The sequence below is a fragment of the Oncorhynchus nerka genome, linkage group LG17, assembly GCF_034236695.1.
Source record: "Oncorhynchus nerka isolate Pitt River linkage group LG17, Oner_Uvic_2.0, whole genome shotgun sequence".
Classification (NCBI taxonomy): Eukaryota; Metazoa; Chordata; class Actinopteri; order Salmoniformes; family Salmonidae; genus Oncorhynchus; species Oncorhynchus nerka.
In genome coordinates, this window is record NC_088412.1 from 33,404,959 (window position 1) to 33,428,370 (window position 23,412).

The following is a 23,412-nucleotide window of genomic DNA, read 5'->3' on the forward strand; positions in this document are numbered from 1 at the left end:
CCTTGCTCTGCATGGGTAACGCTGTTTCGAGGGTGGCTGTTGTCGATGTGTTTCTGGTTCGAGCCCAGGTAGGAGTGAGGAGAGGGATGGAAGCTATTACTGTTACACTGGCAATACTAAAGTGCCTATAAGAACATCCAATAGTCAAAGGTTAATGAAATACAAATGGTATAGAGAGAAATAGTCCTATAATACCTATAATACCTACACCCTAAAACTTCTTACCTTGGAATATTGAAGACTCATGTTAAAAAGGAACCACCAGCTTTCATATGTTCTCATGTTCTGAGCAAGGAACTTAAAACGTTAGCTTTCTTACATGGCACATATTGCACTTTTACTTTCTTCTCCAACACTTTTTGCATTTGTTAAACCAAATTGAACAGGTTTCATTATTTATTTGAGGCTAAATAGATTTTATTGATGTATTATATTAAGTTCAAATAAGTGTTCATTCAGTATTGTTGTAATTGTCAATATTACAAATAAATAAACAAATAAAAATCGGCATCTGCTTTTTTTGGTCCTCCAATAAATCGGTATCTGCGTTGAAAAATCATAAAATCGGTCGACCTCTAATTTATAGACACAGCAACCAACAGCGGGGCCCTGCTGCTGTACTAGGACACAGTCTGCCTGCCAGGACAGAGGGGACTCTGGGACGGATGGCCAATGGTCAGCTGACTCCCAACCTCCCTCCAAGGAAACGCCTCACTGTTTCTTCCTGATTACCATGGGAACACTGGTGTGTTGCCCAAACTTCAAAACAATAGTAAGGAGTGAACCAGCACACAGTAAAAATTAATGAGTTTTTCAGAAGAGAAGGAAACATGTTCACACCCAGCAACTCCCCCATTCAAACCCTACTGAACAAACAGACACACAGTTTAACTCATAGGTTACATGAATGGGCCCTAACAGAATCTTTTGCGTTTCAGAGTTGGGTGGCTTTAGCCTATACATTAGTGTTGGGGAGCATTACAGCTCTTCCATTTTTTCAAATCATTTTTTAATTTTTTATCAGCAGCCACACAAGTTAGTCTACTGTTACTGTAATGAGCCGCAGTCACAAAAAGCTGAAGGTGGCACCCTTACTTGCAGACTTAACATAAATCGGACATTTCCGGTTGGTTCAGCAGCTGCAGCAGAATCGCAGCACAGTCATGCTGCTTTATGTAAAAGAGCTCGGGGAGTCAGGGACAGTGTTTGGGTTAATGGGGGAACAAAATTGGGGAGTGTCAGCTGAGAGTAGTTCAAATGTTGTTCTGCAGCAAAGAGAGCCTTTGAAACAGTCCCACTTTGTTTACTGTGCTCCACACCAACACCCTCTTTCTCCCCTGATGACGTCACATAGCCAGCTCACTACAGGCCTGTGCTCTCAGACTCCCTTTTCCTCCTCCCCTTGCCCTTTTCCAGTCCCCACCCTCCTGCCCTTTTCCAGTGTCCCCCCCCTCCCTCCTCTCCTCTCCTCGTTCCCTTACCTCTACCATACCGTTCCCTCACCCTCACCTCATTCCCTTACCCCTTCACCTCTCCCCATCCCCCCTCCGTCCCTCCCCGCTCTCTCCCTCTTACCCCACCTCTCTCCCTCCCCCTCCCCACTCTCTCCCTCTTACCCCACCCCTCTCCCTCCCTCGCCCCACCTCCCTCGCTACACCACTCCCCCTCCTTGCTCCCTTCCTCTCCCTCACTTCCCCTGCTCATACCCTTACCACCGCTCCCCCTCACCCTCCCCCTCTCTCTCTCCGTCCACCCCCTCTCTCCCTCCGTCCACTCCCCCTCCCTCCGTCCGTCCCCTCCCTCTCTCTCCGTCCCCTCCCTCCCTCTCTCTCCGTCCCCTCCCTCCCTCTCCGTCCCGTCCCCTCCCTCCCTCCGTCCCCTCGCTCTAGCACTCCCTCCGTCCCCTCCCTCCCTCTCTCTCCCGTCCCCTCCCTCTGGTCCCCTCGCTCTAGCTCTCCCTCCGTCCCCTCGCTCTAGCTCTCCCTCCGTCCCCTCGCTCTAGCTCTCCCTCCGTCCCCTCGCTCTAGCTCTCCCTCCGTCCCCTCGCTCTAGCTCTCCCTCCGTCCCCTCGCTCTAGCTCTCCCTCCGTCCCCTCGCTCTAGCTCTCCCTCCGTCCCCTCGCTCTCGCTCTCGTCCTCAGTCCCCTCGCTCTCGTCCTCAGTCCCCTCGCTCTCGTCCTCAGTCCCCTCGCTCTCGCTCTCCCTCCGTCCCCTCGCTCTCGCTCTCCCTCCGTCCCCTCGCTCTCGTCCTCAGTCCCCTCGCTCTCGTCCTCAGTCCCCTCGCTCTCGCTCTCCCCCTTACCCCACTCCCTCCCACACCCATCCTCACCTCTCTCCCTCACCCCACCTCTCTCTTTGCTTGCTCCCTCCCTCCCTCACTCCCCCTCCTCATTGCTCCCTTCCTCTCCCTCACGTCCTGCTCATACCCTTCTCCCCGTTCCCCCACCACCTCTCCCTTCCCCTCCAACCCGCCCCCTCTTTCCCTCTCACCCCCTCTGCTACCCTCTTCCCCCTCCTCCTCCTCCCTCTCCGACTCCTTCCCAGTCCCTCTCCACTTCTTTCTCACCCCCGTCTCCCTCTGTCCCGGGCCGGCTGGGCTGCTGACTGCCTGGCTCACAGAAATGAGAAACCCAACATTGTTTGTACTTTTCCACTCAACAACAGAGTGAAGAAAAAATGCAAACCATCCAATTCCTTTCCCTGGCCAAGTCTCTGCCTCGCTCACTTGTGACGTGCAACACCTCCCTCCCTCCCTCTCCCAACTGACCCGATTGCACATGTTCACAAACACTCCATAAACCTGTGAGCTGCTTCCACTTGCTGTCTGGCCTGTCATTATACTGATTTACTACAGTACTGACTCACCCAACACCCCATTTCACATTCAAATCGCAATGCAAACGCATAGTATGACCTTGTGATGGCAAGTAAATGACCAAGCCCGTCAGAGCGCTTCGTGATCTTTCCAAGAAGAGGACGTTCTAGAGAGAAGAGGACTCCGAATGGTAAGTATCTACAAGACTAATAATAGTGATTACTCTTGCAGATCAAGCCCTCCAGCCAGAGCTAGTCTAGTAGCTACTGTGTTGAGTGGAGATGAACCAGGCCACACATGCTCCATGCTCATCATGCAAAGCGTGCCAGAGGTCCACTGTGAGACCTGCAATTAAAAAGAGCACCCAGCGGGATTATACAAGTATTAGAGCCAGCGACTCCACCTTGTCACTTTAAAAATAGAGCCCTGCCCAAGGCCCTCACTTCCGCTCCCAGGACAACCAGGGATAATCGAACACACACTATGTGTATGTGTTTGCACATACAGAACACTGTTGTAGTACTGAAGCGCTATTCTAGAAATGTGTCTGGACACGTCCAGATTCCAATGCGTTTGGACTGGCCTCCTTTAGGTCCAAATAATCCCATAGTCAATTCAGAGACAACACTGTATTACTCAGATCACACATGCAATGTAGTAAAAGTGAAATGCATTCCCAGTGTTTAAAAAGGGACGTGGATAACCCTGGTGTAACAAGCAGACTGATAGCAGGGTTATCTGTACTAAGGCGTGACTACACACCTGTCGGTTCACTGCCGAGCATGAGACATTACACATCCTGGGACATTAAATACAGGGGGAAACAGAAGGAAAGCGGGAGAGAGCGGGAGAAAAGCGTTTTGGCAGGGTGGCATAGTGACAGTTGCTGAAACTAAGCCTTACTCGTCATTGTTCTAAGTGAGAGGCACAATGGAGAGTTGGCAGCCAACACAGAGGGGGGACAGAGGGGTGAAGGGGCATTCACTAGGAAACAACATGTTTACCCAACGGTCACCTTGCATTTCTACTGAGCCATTACGAGGTGCCAGCTAGCTCCTGTAACAGACTGAATAACAGACTGTTAGTTTCATATTACCGTTTAGTCTGGTTTACAATTAGGGTTCTAGTAGCAGTTTGACAACAGAAAATAAAAGCACCGCTCATTGTGCTTGCGCCACATTAAAAGGAGATTTATGGTTATTCCAGTGTCTCCATTGGCCGCATATAACACCTGCTGAATATGTGTGACACCAATAACATTTGATTTGATGTACTCCGATTCGGCCTCCGCAGAGGTCAGGGCATGCGTGCTTCGCAGAGCTGTTGTGAAGGAAGTTGTCAAGGAAGTGAGTTTGTGTTGATACAGGAAGTACAACCACTCCCCACCTACCGTCAACTAAATCATGTCAACGCAGAGCTTTACGGAGCCCTCTGCATTGTGACAACATTTGGGAGGCGCACCGCGATGCGGTACGGAGCTCGATTTGGCCTCCGGAGGCTCTGCAATTGAGTCACACTCTCAGTAGGGGCGAAGTTCCTCAAAGCTAACAAACACAGTACAGATGATATTTTGATCAGAAAACGGTTATCAAAATTATTTAAAAAATCTAATAAATTAAAAACTGGGCCACTTAGGTCTTGAGGAAATATTAAAATGAGACGAAGCCAGAATAGGCTTAGTCATAGTCTAATGGGTCACTGCTCAAGAAAAGTGACGTGACCAATATTCACACTGTGCGTATTTATTGATAATCAAAGGCACTGAGGGGAGGCAAACAAGCACAGCTTCAGTAGTGACCCTTACTGGAATTAACTTTCCAGCAGAGATGAGGACCATGGGTAAGGTCAATAGGATGGTGCACAGGCCCTCCAATGTGATCTGTATACCAGTCGACTAATGGGAGTCAACGAGAAGACGGATCAATGAGGAAACATTAGCCATCCCAAAGGATGACAGAGAGGGAGAGACCCGGACAGACAGACGACAGAGAGCAAAAGAGAGAGAGCTCGTGCAGACACATTTACCCACACAACAAGCACCTGGCGCCCTCACGGAGACACTCAGGGGAGAGGACTTCCCGTCTGTGTGCGCCTGTAATCGGAGTCTGTATCTGCAGATGCTCATCAGGGCAACAGGCCCCGAGGAATAAAGAGCAGCCAACCAGTAGAGAGGTCAGGACGAGAGAGGGGGGGGGAGGGGAACACTCAATCCTCTCCTACCCGCACACAGACCAAACTAGACCGGGCACAGCTGGACCAAACATCTCCCCATCTGTCTACCGCCTAGACCCCCCGCTCCCCCTTTCTGCTCGGATTAAACCATTGGTGCAAATGTCCAAGAGAATAAGCAGTCTTAATGGCTGTGTTCCACGTAAGCGTGTGATATAGATGGATGAGCGTGTCGTTTGCTAGGTATGGTATGTAAACGTTGGGTGTGCGCTTGTGACGGGCTCTGTGACGAGGGTACTCACAGCTGCCGCTCCACGACTTGAGCAGAGACTTGATACTGATCTCAAAGAAGAGCGAATCCTGCAGGCTCAGCATGACGCCAGCGAGGGCTGTTACCAAAAACCAGTCTTGTTAACGTTATCCTCCAAAACACAGACCGGAAACTCCAACTTCGCTGGCCCACAAATACACACTTCCTCTCCCCCAAAACACACACACACACACCTCTCCTCCTAACAGACAGGAGCCCAGTTCTACCCTCCAGAGGAGCTGGTTATAGGACTCATGGTGAATTTCAGAACAGACACCAGTCAGCTGCTGTTTGCAGAGAGGCCCATGGGGAAGTGTCAGGCGGTAAGCTGGGTTCAGTGGAAAGTACAACCACCCAGAGAGGCACGGAGAGAGGAGAGCGTGAGGATCTTTAGAGCTGCATTTCCATCCAAACGTCTGCTCGCTAGCCAATCCAGAGTCCCTTACCACGCTCCCAGCACAGACAACACGGAGGTGAATGAATACCGTAGGAAAATAAATAAATAAAACAAAACAACTTTCCTCCCGATGTTAGAGAGAGGAATGGGAAGTGGAGCAGCACGCAGAAAAATATATATTCTTGTCTCGACGGAGCACAGCAATATTCTCTCTCCTCTGTGTCGAGTCCAAGCTTGCTACTGCTAGCACTGTCAGCTATTCTCCCCCCGTCGCGCTCTCCCTCTCCATTCGCTTGCGGACAACCCCTCCCCTCCTCAACTAGCTCTTGTTCGCTCACTGATGCTTGCTGACGCACTCTCTCTCCCCCTCTAGAGGGTTAGTTTCAATAGCTGGGTGAGGGGGGGTAGAGGTGATGTCATCAAAATGCTGCGAGTGTTCCTTGGCTGTGGTCCAGCGCTGCTGGCCTATCAAAACTACACTTCCTGTTCTCTCCACAGTAGTACTGATGCGTCATCCCCGACTGCAGTATGAGGAAGAGGAAGAAAAAGAGGGATTGAATAAGCCGGGGGGGGGGGGGGGGGGAATATGGAGGGAGGCAGAGGACATCAGAGCAGCATAAAACCAAAATTAAAACACCATTCAAACTCCATTCAGCACTTCAACAAAAACAGGAAATTATTTTTTTTAATACAAAAAGTGTTCCACCTATAAAAAATGTATTTCACACACACCAACACAGAGTAGCCTAGAGTATGCTGCTGGCCATGAGATTCCATATGGGGGCGTTTCACCTTTACACCTGCCTGGGGCACAGAACATGGCACGCTGCAGCCCTCACCCACAGAGCATGGCATGATGGGTAGAAGGATACTTAATCCTTTTGGGTCAACAACAAACTGACACACCCATAGGAGTCATTGGATTACATCATAGTTTTTGTCCAGCAACAGCCATCAAGACACAAAGAAACGCACACACATCGTTGGCGACACACACCCCATTGTGTGTTTGTGTCTCTTTTTAAACCCTGGCTGCAGACTGAAATAGAGCCACATGACAACGGATGTGGTCATACACAGTATTACATTTGGTTCACAAAACACTTCAGCGAGAACAGATATACAAGATGAACACTAACAAAATATCTATTTTTCCTCCGTTTGTAGCGCAACCTCTCCACTTCTCTCTTTCTCAGTCGCTCTCACCATCACATGACTGTCTCTCACAACATAACAAGTTATGCAAAACCAAGCAGGGCTCTGCATTGTAAACAAACTCTCCACAAAGACCTGCATTGTCACACCCTGCCCGCCCTGCAGTATTGTCACTGGGCAGTCAGGAGCCTTATGATGGAGCAGTACTGAATTAGTTTAGCCATTTAAAACAAAGACAGTAGAAAGGAGAGGGAGTAGTGTGTTCATTGCTGTCGGTGATTGACCGTATGTGGCTGTGCCATTCTGAGGCATCGGTCTAAACACCAGCATACTAAGCTCTGCTGCATCTCGGTTTTTCTATCAGAAGCAATGTTCCTCAACCGCAATTTGAAGTTGTTAACTAGCGTTAGCACAATGACTGGAGGTCTATGGTAACTGCTAGCATGCTAGTAGATACCGTAGGCTTCGTCATTGTGCTAATACCAGTTAGCATTGGCTCGCAAAACTACCTATACTGGATGCAGAGACCTAAACATTGTATCCATGAGTCAAATCAGACTCTGGGAAAGTAGATAAATGGCTTCATTGCCAAAATCCCAAAGTATCCCTTTAATGGATTTCAACACTTGAATTTTGGTGTTGTGGTTTTTGGTTTGTTCATGACATAGTCTAGCTACATAAAATAATGAAAATGCTATTGTGTTCTTTGAGATACATTTTCTTTCGTATTCTAATGTTACCCAAGACCTTCATAAAAACCTTCATTTTTGCAATAGTGTGTATGAAATGTATTTATAAAAATGTTGACATTCAAAAACCATGTCATTGGCCCAAAGGTGGGGGTCCAACAAGGCTTTTCTAGAGTTACGGTAGCTAGTGCTACTTGGCTGTACCTACACAAAAAATTAAAGTATTTCTCCTTCTAACTCTTTTTTTTGCCAATGATGAGCCAACACGTTTTCAGTACTTTCATTCAATGACTGATCAAACCTAGTTTTCTCATGCACTCTCGTCCCTTTGCAGCAGGCATAGTGAGCAATAGGCCCAAGTTTGGAACATCGAATCACAATACATAGAGAACCATGATATCGAATCGCAATACATAGGCACCCAAGTATAGTGATAATATCATATTGCGAGGTCCTTGGAAATTCCCAGCCTTAAAAGGATACTTTTGGATTTTGGCAATGTCTACTTCCCCAGAGTCATATGAACTTGTGGATACCATTTTTAGGTCTCTGTGTTCAGTATCAAGGAAGTTAAGAGGTAGTTTCGCGAGCCAATGCTAACTAGCATTATCGTACTGAATGGAAGTCTATGGGTATCTGCCAGCATGCTCATTTGACAGTGGGGAAGTAGATAAAGGGCCTCATTGGTAAAGTTCAGTAGTATCCCTTTAACACACACCCCCCTCACCTACCCATGGCTCAAATTGTTTATTTAACCTTAATTTAACTAGGCAAGACAGTTTGGAAACAAATTCTTATTTACAATGACGGCCTTCCCAAAACAACGCTGGGCCAATTGTGCACTGCCATATGGGACTCCCAATCACTCCCAGTTGTGATACAGCCTGGAATCAAACCAGGGTCTGTAATGCCACCTCCTGCACTGAGATGCAGTGCCTTAGACCGCTGCGCCACTCAGGAGCCCATATCAGAGATGGCACTGTTTAGAATAAACACTGTTCATATCTTCAGGAACGCAGTACAACAGTATCAGCTCTCTCAGGTTAGATCAAACAGTACTCTTCCAAAACAGAACAGGATATCATCAAAGAGCACTGGGCCCCCAACAAGAATGTCAACAATGGAACTAAGCTATGCATACCTCCACATTTTAGCAATTTGTTTTGATGATATAGGCCCATCTGTACTAGCGCTCAAAGCTCAATTGAAAAAGACCATGGCAGGTCAGGTAGAGGTAGACGTCCAATGGGAGGAGTGACAGTGGCTGGCCATCCTGACTGGCTCCAGACATTACTGGGCAGGGGGAGTTCCTCCTATAAGGCCACAGTGAGGACGGAAGATACATTTCCTGTCCACAGTGTTCTGCACAAAGTAGGGGGGAAAGAACAACAATTGATAGGAGCTGTAATCTACTGCAGAGTTCTGTCTTACTATCCAGGTCTGTGCCCAAACAATACGAGCTTCTTCTTCTAAAAATCCACCTTTCCAGAAACAAGCGTCTCACCGTTGCCGCTTGTTATAGACCCCCTTCTGTCCCCAGCTGTGCCCTGGACACCATGTGTGAATTGATTGCCCCCCATCTATCTTCAGAGTTCATACTGTTAGGTGACCTAAACTGGGATATTCTTAACACCCCTGCCATCCTACAATCTAAACTAGATGCCCTCAATCTCACACAAATGATCAAGGAATCTACCAGGTACAACCCTAAATCCATAACCACGGGCACCCGCTTAGATATCATCCTGACCAACTTAGCCTCTAAATACACCTCTACGGTCTTCAACCATGATCTCAGCGATCACTGCCTCATTGCCTGCGTCCGTAATGGGCCCGCGGTCAAACCTCATCACTGTCAAATGCTCCCTAAAACACATCAGCGAGCAGGCTTTTCTAATCAACCTGGCCCGGGTATCCTTGAAGGATATTGACCTCATCCCATCAGTAGAGGATGCCTGGTTGCTCTTTAAAAGTGCTTTCCTCAACATCTTAAATAAGCATGCCCCATTCAAAAAATTTAGAACTAAGAACAGATATAGCCCTTGGTTCACTCCCAGACATGACTACCCTTGACCAGCACAAAAACATCCTGTGGCGTACTGCATTAGCATCAAATAGCAACATTTCAGAGAAGTCAGGAACCAATATACACAGTCCGTTAGGAAAGATAAGGCTAGCTTTTTCAAACAGATATTTGCATCCTGTAGCACTAATTCCAAAAGGTTTTGGGACATTGAAGACCATGAAGAATAAGGGCACCTCCTCCCAGCTGCAATGAGGCTAGGAAACACTCACCACTGATAAATCTACAATAACCGATAATTTCAAGAAGCATTTTTCTACAGTTGGCCATGCTTTCCTCCTGTCTACCCCAACCCCGGCCAACAGCTCTACACCCCCTGCAACAACTTGCCCAAGCCTCCCCATTTCTCCTTCACCCAAATCCAGATAGCAGATGTTGTGAAAGAGCTGCAAAATCTGGATCCCTACAAATCAGCTGGGCAAGCCAATCTGGACCCTCTATTTCTAAAATCATCTGCCGAAATTGTTGCAACCCCTATTACTAGCCTGTTCAACCTCTCGTATCGTGTGAGATCCCCAAAGATTGGAAAGCTGCCGCCATCATCCCCCTCTTCAAAGGGTGAGACACTCTAGACCCAAACTGTTATAGACATATATCCATCCTGCACTGCCTTTCTAAAATCTTCAAAAGTGAAGTTAACAAACAGATCACCGACCATTTCAAATCCCATCGTACCTTCTCCACAATGCAATCTGGTTTCCCAGCTGGTCATGGGTGCACCTCAGCCACGACCAAGGTTCTAAACGATATCATAACCGCCATTGATAAGACAGTACTGTGCAGCAGTCTTCATCGACCTGGCCAAGGCTTTCGACTCTGTCAATCACCGCATTCTTATCGACAGACTCAGTAGCCTTGGTTTCTCAAATGACTGCCTCGCCTGGTTCACCAACTACTTCTCAGATGGAGTTCAGTGTGTCAAATCGGAGGGCCTGTTTGTTGTCCGGACCTCTGGCAGTCTCTAATGGGGTGCCATAGGGTCCAATTCTCAGGCCAACTCTTTTCTCTGTATATATCAATGATGTCTCTCTTGCTGCTGGTGATTCTCTGATCCACCTCTACGCATTCTGTATATATATCTGGCCCTTCTTCGATAACTTCGATAGGATAGGGGGCAGCATTCGGAATATTAGATGAAAAGCGTGCCCAAATTAAACTGCCTGCTACTCATCCCCAGAAGATAAGATATGCAAATTATTAGTATTAGATTTGGATAGAAAACACTGAAGTTTCTAAAACTGTTTGAATCATGTCTGAGTATAACAGAACTTATTTGGTAGGCGAAACCCAGAGGACAAACCATTCAGATTTTTTTAAAGTTTTTTTTTTAGGTCACTCTTTTCAAATCAGTTTTCATTGGGAATCCAGATTTCTAAGGGACCTTCTTGCAGTTCCTATCGCTTCCACTGGATGTCAACAGTCTTTAGAAATTGGAGAGGTTTTTCCTTTGTGTAATGAAGAAGAAACATGGTTCAGAACGAGGCTAGAGTGAAGAGGACTCTTTGATAGAGGCGCGTGACCTGAAAGCTAGCTACAGTTTGTTTTCCTCCTGTATTGAACACAGATCATCCAGTCTTCAATTTTGTCAATTATTTACATAAAAAAAATCCCTAAAGTTGTATTACAAAAGTAGTTTGAAATGTTTTGGCGAAGTTTACAGGTAACTTTTGAGATATTTTGTAGTCACGTTGCGCACGTTGTAACCGGTGTTTTTCTGGATCAAACGCGCCAAATAAATGGATATATATCGACGGAATTAATCGAACAAAAAATACAATTTGTGATGTTTATGGGACATATTGGAGTGCCAACAAAAGATGCTCGTCAAAGGTAAGGCATGAATTATATCTTTATTTCTGCGTTTTGTGTCACGCCTGCAGGGTTGAAATATGCTTTTCTGTCTTTGTTTACTGGGTATCCTCAGATAATAGCATTGTTTGCTTTCGCTGAAAAGCCTTTTTGAAATCTGACATGTTGGCTGGATTCACAACAAGTGTAGCTTTAATTTGGTATCTTGCATGTGTGATTTCATGAAAGTTAGATTTTTATAGTAATTTATTTGAATTTGGCACTCTGCATTTTCACTAGCTAGCATCCCACATATCCCAGAGAGGTTAACAAACCTCCAAACGAGCTTCAATGCCATACAACACTCCCGTGGCTTCCAACTGCTTTTAGATGCTAGTGAAACTAAATGCATGCTATTCAACCGATCACTGCCCGCACCTGCCCGCCCGACTAGCATCACTACTCTGGACGGATCTGACTTAGAATGTGGACAACTACAAATACCTAGGTGTCTGGTTAGACTATAAACTCTCCTTCCAGACTCGCATTAAGCATCTCCAATCCAAAAGTAATTCTAGAATCGGCTTCCTATTTCGCAACAAAGCATCCTTCACTCCTGCTGCCAAACAGTCAGTTTTACGAGGGTATCCTACCGATCCTTGACTTTGGCGATGTCATATACAAAATAGCCTCCAACACTCTACTCAGAAAATGGGATGTGGTCTATCACAGTGCCATCTGTTTGGTCACCAAAGCCCCATATACTACCCACCACTGCGACCTGTATGTGCTCGTTGGCTGGACCTCTATATATAATATATATAGCGCGAGGTCCAGCCAACGAGCACATACAGGTCGCAGTGGTGGGTAGTATATGGGGCTTTGGTGATATATACACGACGCCAAACCCACTGGCTCCAGGTCATATAGAAGTCCTTGCTAGGTAAAGCCCCACCTTATCTCAGGTCACTGGTCACCATAGCAACACCCACCACAGCACACGCTCCAGCAGGTATATTTCACTGGTCATCCCCAAAGCCAACACTTCCGTTGGCCACCTTTCTTTACAGTTCTCTGCTGCCAATGACTGGAACGAATTGCTTTAGCTGGAGACATATCTCCCTCTAACTTTAAGCATCAGCTGTCAGAGCAGCTTTCCGATCACTGTACACAGCCAATCTGTAAAATAGCACACCCAACTACCTCATCCCCATATTGTTATTTATCTTCTTGCTCTTTTGCACCCCCGTATCTCTACTTGCACATCATCTGCACATCTATCACTCCAGTGTTAATGCTAAATTGTAATTATTTTGCCTCTATGGCCTATTTATTGCCTTATACCACCCTACTCTTCTACATTTGCACACACTGCACATAGATTTGATCTATTGGGTTATTGACTGTACGTTTGTTTATTCCATGTGTAACTCTATTGTTTGTGTCGCACTGCTTTGCTTCATCTTGGCCAGGTCGCAGTTGTAAATGAGAACTTGTTCTCAACTGGCCTACCTGGTTAAATAAAAGGTCAAATTAAAAATGAAACAATTCTGAACAGGTCGACCGTCCTCCTCCTAGTGGCTCACAATGCTATCAACATTACATTTAGCGCCATAACACTACGTCAAGGTGAGAGGCAAGGTTGGTTCTAATAGATTTTGTTTCAACTCTGATCCCTAAGCAACTAGCTGAGCATATTCAATAATTGTTTAACATGTTAATAACATGTCTAACAATGCGCACTAGAAGCTCCCATCCATAACCATTCACTTTCCATCCAGAACCACCACCACCTCCTTCACGCCATTTCACCATATCCTGTCTTCCACCTCACTTGACCCAGCTTCCCCAGATTTGACTATCAAATCCACAGAGCAGAGTCAGGGGAGAGTTACTTTAAGGTCACCACAGCACAGCACAATGAGTCCCTCCCTACGGATAGAAGCACAGAGCTGCTGTCGGCCCGCCAATTTGGAATTAAGCCTCTTCACAAACACACGTAGCCCCTCACTCTCTGCAATTTCATTCCTCATGTGATGGGTCAGTTATTTGAGAGTCTGAGTGTTCATAAAATGATGTGTCCCCTCTGCTATGAGAGTTTTCCCATTGGAGTTGCAGACCAAGCTCTGTGCTGGCTGGCTCGGTAATAATATTTTACTGTTACTGCCTTTTGGGTTTTCAGGACTGCTCCCTGTACGCAGCCCGATTACAAAACTGGCGCTAGATGTCTGTACCAGCACCATCCTGGAGGTCAGAGACACCAGTTGAGAAAGAGGTACTAGGCTACAACATGTGTATCAAGAGTCAGCCAATAACCCCATCCCTAACACACATACACACACCTTCACATTATAAAGTACACCACATACACACAAAAACACCTGCGTTTAGTCACATTCACAAACACAGCGGGCACCCTTTAACCAAATATGTATCAAATAATTCCCTGGAATCAGGTTGCTGCACATCCACCACAGGGGTGATGTCATTGTGTGCTTCAATGACCAATAACAGAGAGCGAAAGAGAGCACCACCTCAAAAGTCAATGCAGGAAGGGCAGGCCATGGCAGACTAGAGGAGAGACCTAGGACGTGACACTGAATCATATGGGAAGGGTGTGTGAGGGAGGTCGCAAACTGCAGAAAGAGCCGCTTCAAAAACATTCAAAATGGTTCCTTGATTCTTTAGGCTACGCCATAAACCACAGTAATCATCATCATCATCACGCACTCCATCCATTACACGACACATTACCACCGTCATCAACTTCAGAGTAGTGTGTTCCTGTCTAATACAGCGGAAGGCAGTGTCCTGGTTGAATAGAACCTGGATTCATTCAGGTTTTTCATTCTGAGAGAGAAAATGTGGGAGGGAAATTCATCTAGAGACCACAAACATGTTCCACACAGGAAAGTCCCGGAGAAGGGGAGGGTCAACTACCAAACCGGGCAAAGTGCTACCCGCTCAACTTCCACCATGTGCGTGGCATGGATACATTTCTGTACAACTCAGCGACTTTGTCAAATCTAACCTGAATAGAGGCGCCTCATTGCCCCAGAATAGGAATATCAGGTGTAACAGCGTGGAGTTCAGAGTAACACTCATACCTTCACCCAGCTGCTACAGTAAAAAGCTTTTTGTGTCGTCTCGTAGACATGTAAGCTCTCTCTCAACCTCGGGTCAGAACTGGTGTGTCCTGGTGCGTCTGAAGGGAAAACAGCGTGGGACTGTATTTAGGTGTAGCAAGCTGTCAGTGTGGACTAGCTGTACATCTCTCATAGGGAGAATTGGTTGATTTGTTGATTCAGCCATGTTTCAGGGAGGAGCAAACAGAGAGCGAGCGTGTTCTGACAGGCAGGGTTGAGCACAAAGCCACGCTGATCGACTGACGAGTCATCGCCCTGCGGATGATGGAAAGAGGCTGGTGAACACACACACACACACAAAACGAGAGGCCTGTTGAGTGCTTACTATAAACAGATACGTTTGGGTCCTCCATTTTGAAGTCAATAGTAAATTATTTTTAGTGTATTTAATGGTCTTTCAGAAACAAAACAAACCATTTTAGAGGTCCTTTCCTAGCCATTAAACTCAGAAGCTACCGTATCATAGAACATTAAAAATATATTTAAGCCAAAAAATAAAAAATAACAGCAACTCAAGTTCCATTTCAGCATACAATATAACACCGCTCAGTGACTTTGTGATAGAATATTCCACCGTCCTGCTAACTTTCACTGTGCCCTTTCACAGAGTTCTCCGTCTGTCATAGCAGTATGAGCATACTGCATGTGAAATGTTTATTTATTTAACCTTTAACTAGGCAAGTCAGTTAAGAACAAATTCTTATTTACAATGACGGCCTACTCCGGCCAAACCCGGACAACGCTGGGCCAATTGTGCGCCGCCCTATGGGACTCCCAATCACGGCCGGATGTGATACAGCATGGATTCACACAGTGCGTCTTGCACTGAGATGCAGTGCCTTAGACCGCTGCGCCACTTGGGAGCCCAGAATTGTCAATGTCCCAGATCACTCACTACCACAATAATTTTAAACTCTTTCACACACACAAGACACAAAGCCTTACTTTACCTGGAGGTACTGATGTGGCAATAACAGCACAAACCCTCAATGACCCTATAGCCTACTGTGTTTCATGTGATGGTGTCTCATAGGTATCACATTAGAAAGTTATTGCAGCTGATGACGTTATTGGTTTACCATGTACTAGGCCAAGATCAAACTAAAGATTCAGCCAGTTGATTGACTGTTGACTCTGCTCAACAGCACAACGCCTCAAGTGCATACGACAGAGTTAAACATGAATGCAAAACTCTGTAGGTCTTGATAAGGCGAGTCAGTCATTCATTGTAAGAGAAAGCTTCCTAGTCTGTCTGTACCTTTGATGCGGTTGGTCCGGTTGGAGCGGACGGGCCTGGTGGTGGAGGTACTCACCAGACCCTCCTGGTCCTCCTCGATGGTCTGGCCCATGGCCAGCAGGCCCAGGCGCTTCATCCTCAGCAGACGGGGGCCTGTCTCCCGGGGCAACCCTCCCCCAGACTCCAACGCCCCCCCGTCCCACGATATGGCGGCTGGGACCAGGCTCCTTAGGAACTCCATGTGTGTCTGTATTCGCGCTAACTCACTCAGTCCAGCATCCAGTCCAAATCCACAGTCAGTCACTCTGCACCATCTTCCTCCACAAAACTACCTAGCTGTTTACCACTAACAGCCAGGGTTACTGCCACTAGGTCTGTCTGTTGCTTAGCGCTGTACAGCCAGTGATATCGTAGACTACGATAGTCAACAACAGACAGCCCATTAGAAGAATGAAGAGACACTATCTGGCCTATTGAAACTCAGTCTGTTGTATCCCCCTACAGCGAAGAGTCGGAATGGGAGAACCTTCCTGCGCAGCCAGAAACAGTACCTGTCTGCTCAGAGGGAGAAGGCAAACAGACATCACACTCCAGCAGTGATGTAATCAGGAGTGGGTGGAGCCAGGCCAGGTCAGTTGCCAGGCCCTATCAGGGGCAGGACCAGAACATGTTCCACAGGAGATAACGCACGCCTGGGCCCACAGCCAATCAAAACAGAGACAACACCCTGGCCTACCTCTCTTAGAAGAGTGAGCGAGAAGGAAGAGAGACCAGTCTTGGTGGGAATTTAGTGAGAAGTGGAAGGGGTGTGTAAAAACAGAAGCGGCAGATCAGAGAGACTGGATGTTCTGGCGCTCACCTCTCTTATGAGGCTTTTATTTACAATATTAAACAGGTGCAGGATGATAAACTTAGTATAGAAAATAAAAACAGGATGTTGACAAAGAATAAATCTAAGATATTCTAGGTATAAACTGTTCCCGCAACAACTCTTTACCTATTACAAAACTCAGGTATGGCTCTACTCTAGCCAACCTGTTACCTGCCCAGCCTGCTCTCCCCCAGGCAAAGGCCAACTGACCACCTAAAGTACTCCTTCCAGGAACTCCCTTCAGTTAGGAACGTTCCATCATTATCGCCCCGAAACACATTTGACCATAAATGCGTAATTTCCTATGGACATATAACACCATAAAATCAACAGTTTTACATAAGCCCAGACTTGATTAACTTGTGCCATAACTATTTATTTAAGTCACACAATACACATTCATTATGTAATTTCCCCCTGGGATAATTCATCACTTTAGTTGTTCCCGTAAACCAATAAAATGTTCCTCTGACTCGTAGACTAATTTGCGTAATGCACACCGGCACTTCAACAAGAAACAGCGCGGCGCTTCAAGACAAACAATTTGGGTAGGTTAAATGATATGATTATTCTCTACCAACACGTCTATCGTTACCGTAATAATATATTTCACATTGCTAGAGCATATACGTTTAAAATGGGCGGCTTTATATACGGTAGAAAAATGGTTAACAAGTTACATTGTTTTAGTAACTGGCGTGCACAAACACTCGACTTTGGCGCCTTACGTCAACTAATGCGCAACTCTAACCAACATATTCTCTTCTGTTTCAGGATTCTTGGCTATATCTTGAGATACAATAAAGAATCTCTCCAACCAATCATTTTTTCAGTGTCATTGTTTATGAGCCACGGACATGCGCTCCATGACAGGATGACTCTACCCTCCGGCCTGTCTGTGTATACTGATAACCCTTATCGTCCAGTGAACTGTCATATGGTACTAAACATACACTTGGCTAAACTTGGGCGGTATACCGGGGTATTTGTAAATAGCCACGGGGTGGTTTTTCAATCATGTCAAAACTGTTTTTAAGTTCATCAATAAATTGCCATTTTTGTAGCTACTGTAAGTAAATACCTGTAGGCAACTTGTGCAATTCGTTAAGAGAAAGATAGCGTTCTTCATTTCACCCGTCACATTATGAAGCTTACTGTAGTTCACCAGAATCTTTGAGCCAGTCGTGTTAGTTAATAGCACAACGGGAGAAAGCAGGAGCAGGTGAGTCCAGCTGTGTATTGACAGGGGTTGCGTTTCATATTGAAAGTCAACCGTGTTGTTTTGTTTCAAGAGTGATCAGGGACGTGCAACTATAGTTTTCATTCACAGAAAATACATTAGTGCAACACATTCGGCAGAAAATAGCTTAATTGTCAGACGACAACAGAAGTGCAACACAATTTGGCTGGCAGCCACAAGTAAATGAGCTTACAATGAATGTAAAAGTATTTGGCCATCATATTTCTGTTTATCATAGAATGAATGTAACCAGCTATCTTGCATTTTACCTGAGAAAAGTAGACTGGCGACAAAGAGAGAAGTACCAGAGAAAAGTAGGCTGGCTACAAAGAGAGAAGTACCAGAGAAAAGTAGGCTGGCTACAAAGAGAGCAGTACCAGAGAAAAGTAGGCTGGCTACAAAGAGAGCAGTACCAGAGACAAGTAGGCTGGCTACAAAGAGAGCAGTACCAGAGACAAGTAGGCTGGCTACAAAGAGAGCAGTACCAGAGAAAAGTAGGCTGGCTACAAAGAGAGAAGTACCAGAGAAAAGTAGGCTGGCTACAAAGAGAGAAGTACCAGAGAAAAGTAGCTACAGTCAGAGCTGTCTTTTGATAGAATGCCTTTGTGAATTCTCAGAGTGGAGAAGCGCAACTGAATAGAACATTGTTTGATGCTGAGCAGAAATAACACTAAGAAGCAGTTTAGATAATTTTGAGTTTTATATATTTTTTCCTGCGTGAAAAACAAAATAATTCTGCGTTAGGGCGAACCCCGAGTTTAACTTGCTAGTTATCCAAGTGGCTGATTTAGTAAGGTCACGGGGCATTATATTGTGTTAGCTTTCTGCCATGTTTGAGATGTCAAAGCCCTTCGAATAAGTTATCTGTACAGCTGCCACTTCAGCTTGATTTCCTTGCGTTTTTCTCCACTCTATTCTGGGCCCTTCTGCTCCTCCCCTGTCTACTCTGAGCATAGTAGGCTTTCCCGTTGCCCTAGCGACTCTCAAATTCCACAGAGACACAGTACTATTCGGTCTTCAGACAAGCATGTGTCAAAACATTGTTCATTTGCTCATCAACTTTAAAATATATTTTTTTATTATTTATACAAGTTTTTCCTCATTGAGATAAAATATATTTTAAGAGACCTGGTCCTACCTATATGTATAATTGTATAAGCTGGATTGCCTGTCTTTGCAATTAATTTATTTTTGTTTGTGATCGTTAGCATATTTAGCTAGGAGCCTAAATGCAAATGAGCTATTACTTGTGCTAATGTTGTTAGCAATCATTTTGGGAATTATTTATTCATTATTTTTTTGGGGGGGGCGGGGGGCCTTGTGTACTGAACCGTAAATCCCAGTCAGAGAGAAGGACTGTGTGAGGCTATGCAAATCTGGATACTGCCCAACCCTACACTTAACACTTTCCAATCCCATCGTCTCTCACAACCAACTAGCGCTAGCTAACGCTTATTAAAGCGTGTACCTGCAAAAACTCCAGTATTCTACCTCTTAAGCTTGTTCTCCATCCATCTCCATCTTTAAAATAGTGAGTCAATGTCATCAGCACTTATTTTCATGACCGATTAAAACCCTCTCGCTCATGCTCTTTGTCTCTCTGCAGCAGACATATACAGTAGTAAGCAATATGTTTTGGAACATCAAATCATAATACATACAGCATCGTGAGAATCGCAATACATATCGGCACCGGAACCGTTAGAATATCGTATCGGAAGTTCCCTGGCAATTTCCAATTCCCTAGACAATATCCATTCCTACCTTTGCCACCTAGGAAGTGTGACTGGACCTTCTCAAATAGTATTAGAGTACCGTTGCTCTATAGGTTACTAAATATACATAGTTGAATGTGCTGACAACAAATTCACACTAAAACTATCAATGGAAATCAAATTTATCAACCCATGGAGGTCAGGATTTGGAGTCACACTCAAAATTAAAGTGGAAAACCACACTACAGGCTGATCCAACTTTGTCCTTAAAACAAGTCAAAATGAGGCTCAGTAGTGTGTGTGGCCTCCACGTGCCTGTATGACCTCCCTACAACGCCTGGGCATGCTCCTGAGGGATCTCCTCCCAGACCTGGACTAAAGCATCCGCCAACTCCTGGACAGTCTGTGATGCAACGTGGCGTTGGTGGATGGAGCGAGACATGAAGTCCCAGATGTGCTCAATTGGATTCAGGTCTGGGGAACGGGCGGGCCAGTCCATAGCATCAATGCCTTCCTCTTGCAGGAACTGCTGACACACTCCAGCCACATGAGGTCTAGCATTGTCTTGCATTAGGAGGAACCCAGGGCCAACCGCACCAGCATATGGTCTCACAAGGGGTCTGAGGATCTCATCTCGGTACCTAATGGCAGTCAGGCTACCTCTGGCGAGCACATGGAGGGCTGTGCGGCCCCCCAAAGAAATGCCACCCCACACAATGACTGACCTACCGCCAAACCGGTCATGCTGGAGGATGTTGCAGGCAGCAGAACGTTCTCCACGGCGTCTCCAAACTGTCACGTGCTCAGTGTAAACCTGCTTTCATCTGTGAAGAGCACAGGGCGCCAATGGCAAATTTGCCAATCTTGGTGTTCTCTGGCAAATGCCAAACGTCCTGCACGGTGTTGGGCTGTAAGCACAACCCCCACCTGTGGACGTCGGGCCCTCATACCACCCTCATGGAGTCTGTTTCTGACCGTTTGAGCAGACACATGCACATTTGTGGCCTGCTGGAGGTCATTTTGCAGGGCTCTGGCAGTGCTCATCCTGCTCCTCCTTGCACAAAGGCGGAGGTTTGCGGTCCTGCTGCTGGGTTGTTGCCCTCCTCCATGTCTCCTGATGTACTGGCCTGTCTCCTGGTAGGGCCTCCATGCTCTGGACACTACGCTGACAGACACAGCAAACCTTGCCACAGCTCGCATTGATGTGCCATCCTGGATGAGCTGCAGTACCTGAGCCACTTGTGTGGGTTGTAGACTCCGCCTCATGCTACCACTAGAGTGATAGCACCACCAGCATTCAAAAGTGACCAAAACATCAGCCAGGAAGCATAGGAACTGAGAAGTGGTCTGGTCACCACCTGCAGAACCACTCCTTTATTGGGGGTGTCTTGCTAAATGCCGATAATTTCCACCTGTTGTCTATTCCATTTGCACAACAGCATGTGGAATTTATTGTCAATCAGTGTTGCTTCCTAAGTGGACAGTTTGATTTCACAGAAGTGTGATTGACTTGGAGTTACATTCGGTTGTTTAAGTGTTCCCTTTATTTTTTTGAGCAGTGTACATGCATCGCATAGATATTCAAACAGAACAGTTTAACTCAATAGGAATTGCCACAACATGGATGATGTAGCCCATTTAGAGAGCCATTATCAAGAAAATACATTTTCTGCTGATTCGTCATCACCACACCTATTGTGAGCGGTTTAGTTTAGCCAATAGTACGAACACCTCCCTCTGAGCGCCGCTACCAACCTGATCTGAGAACAGCTGTGACAGATGAAGCTCATCCCATCTTGTGTAAAACAACTTAAAATAGAACAAAGATGGCTCTGTGTATCACAATCTGATTTCTACGGTTTTGAAAGCTGTGCAATAGACAGGTACAGCGCCTACTGATGCAGGTTTGAGGTTAGCTGTATTAGTGTTCAGCAGGACAGAGCCTTGGGTTAGAGTTCTGGCACAGTAGGAAGTAAAGAGGAAGTGCTCACATCCTTTGGTGCAGCGTGAGAACAAGTTGAGGTGGTGTAATGGTTTCAGTACACCCCCCGTGTGAGTGCTAAAGCTGCTTTCTGTCAAATCACCCACACCCCACACCCACAACAGAAAGTTTGTTTTTTTAAGAATCCAGAAATGTCAGCCAAAACACTTTGTCTTGTTCTTCACATTTGACTTTTCAGTTACATTCAGTACTAACCACATAACGGGTTTTGCTGTGTAAGAATAAAGCTGCAGTGTGACATGGATACAAGCCAAATAAAGGACAGGAGTGGTGTGTACTGGGATGTCTTAGGCAACTAGCATTACAGCAGCCCTGCCCTCCAGAGGCCAGTCAGTAGACTGCACTGCCAGCACAAAAAGCATTGAGCAGAGGAGCTGATGAAGGAGCCTTTGCGCTGAGCTCGGTCTATTCCCCTTAAGAAGAGGGTCCTTTGCTCAGGGAGTAGAAACATGATGAAATCACCAAGATGATGCTGCAAGTTCTTCAGACCTAGACTTTCACAACATCTATGTTGCATTGGTGTGACTAGGGGTTATGTACAGTAGTACTGATTTCAGTCTAACCAAGTGATTAGTTCACAGAAGAATTGAACTCCCAATCTTCACAGAAAACATTGGCAGATGAACCTACATCCAAAGCCGAGCCAGAGGGAGACATGGATTATTGGGATAATTTTGTTTTGGTACATTGTGGTTCTAATCTAGATGTTTTTCCAATGCAGATATACACAGAGTTGACAAAACATTAGGAACAACTTCCTAATGTTTAGTTGCACCCCATTTGCCCTCAGAACAGCCTTAATTCGTCGGGGCATGGACTCTACAAGGCACTGAAAGCCTTCCACAGGGATGCTGACTCCAATGCTTCCCACAGTTGTGTCAAATTGGATGGATGGCCTTTGGGTGGTGGACCATTCTTGATACAGACGGGAAACTGTTGAGCGTGAAACGCAGCGTTGCAGTTCTTGACACAAACCGGTGTGCCTGGCAGCTACTACCATACCCCGTTCAGAGGCACTTAAATCTTTTGTCTTGCCTATTCACCGTCAATGACACAGATACACAATCCATATCTCAAGGTTTAAAAATACCTCTAATCCGTCTCCTCCTGTCCATCTACACGGATGGAAGTGGATTTAACAAGTGACAACAATAAGGATCATAGATTTCACCTGAATTCACCTAGTCAGTCTATGTCATGGAAATATCAGTGCTCCTAATTGTGTACACAGTGTATGTAAATAAAACTAAATGAATCTGACAGAAAACAGATCAAAATAACAGATGAATAGTTGAAAGATTGCACGAAAGAGACCGACTGAGCTGAGTAGAGGATTGGAAGAGAGAAAGAAGCCAGTTAGGCCTAGAGTGAGTGAGAAAGCCAAGTGATCAGTGAGATCGTCATCACTGGACCAGGGCAGTACAATGGCCAGTGGAGGTGGCTGCAGTGTGGAGAGGCCAGGTCAGTGCTGCTGCAAAGTTAAAACAATAGCCCAGTGCAGGAGGCCCAGATCCCAGTCAGCCCCGGGGAATGTGAGCGAGGAAACTCAGGGAACAATGCGCAAGGGTTCCTACGCCTCCCTGGATTCCGCCCCGACGCTACTCAGGCCTCAGGCCTGCTTTCATGCCTGAGAAAAACAGGAAAACTGCCGGGGCCGGGCCGTCTCAGATTGTACAGCGCCCCAACACTTGGCTACACTCGCAGATAGACAAAAGGTCATTCACTGAGTGGAGTCCTGAGGATGACCCTCCTGTTATGTGAGAACGGAGCTGTGCTCCCTCCACGTGACAGAAACC

At 46.1% G+C, this 23,412-nt stretch overlaps 1 protein-coding gene across 1 annotated transcript in view; it reads right to left on the minus strand.

Annotated features, from left to right (window-relative positions):
* The window catches only part of LOC115145108 (protein furry homolog-like), a 74,585-nt gene extending 58,253 nt beyond the window's left edge, over nucleotides 1–16,332 (minus strand). The window contains 1 exon segment of the mRNA XM_065003129.1: nucleotides 15,810–16,332. Within this exon segment, the coding sequence (XP_064859201.1) occupies nucleotides 15,810–16,029 (220 nt within the window). The 5' untranslated portion in view covers nucleotides 16,030–16,332.
* Nucleotides 16,333–23,412: the final 7,080 nt, after the last annotated feature.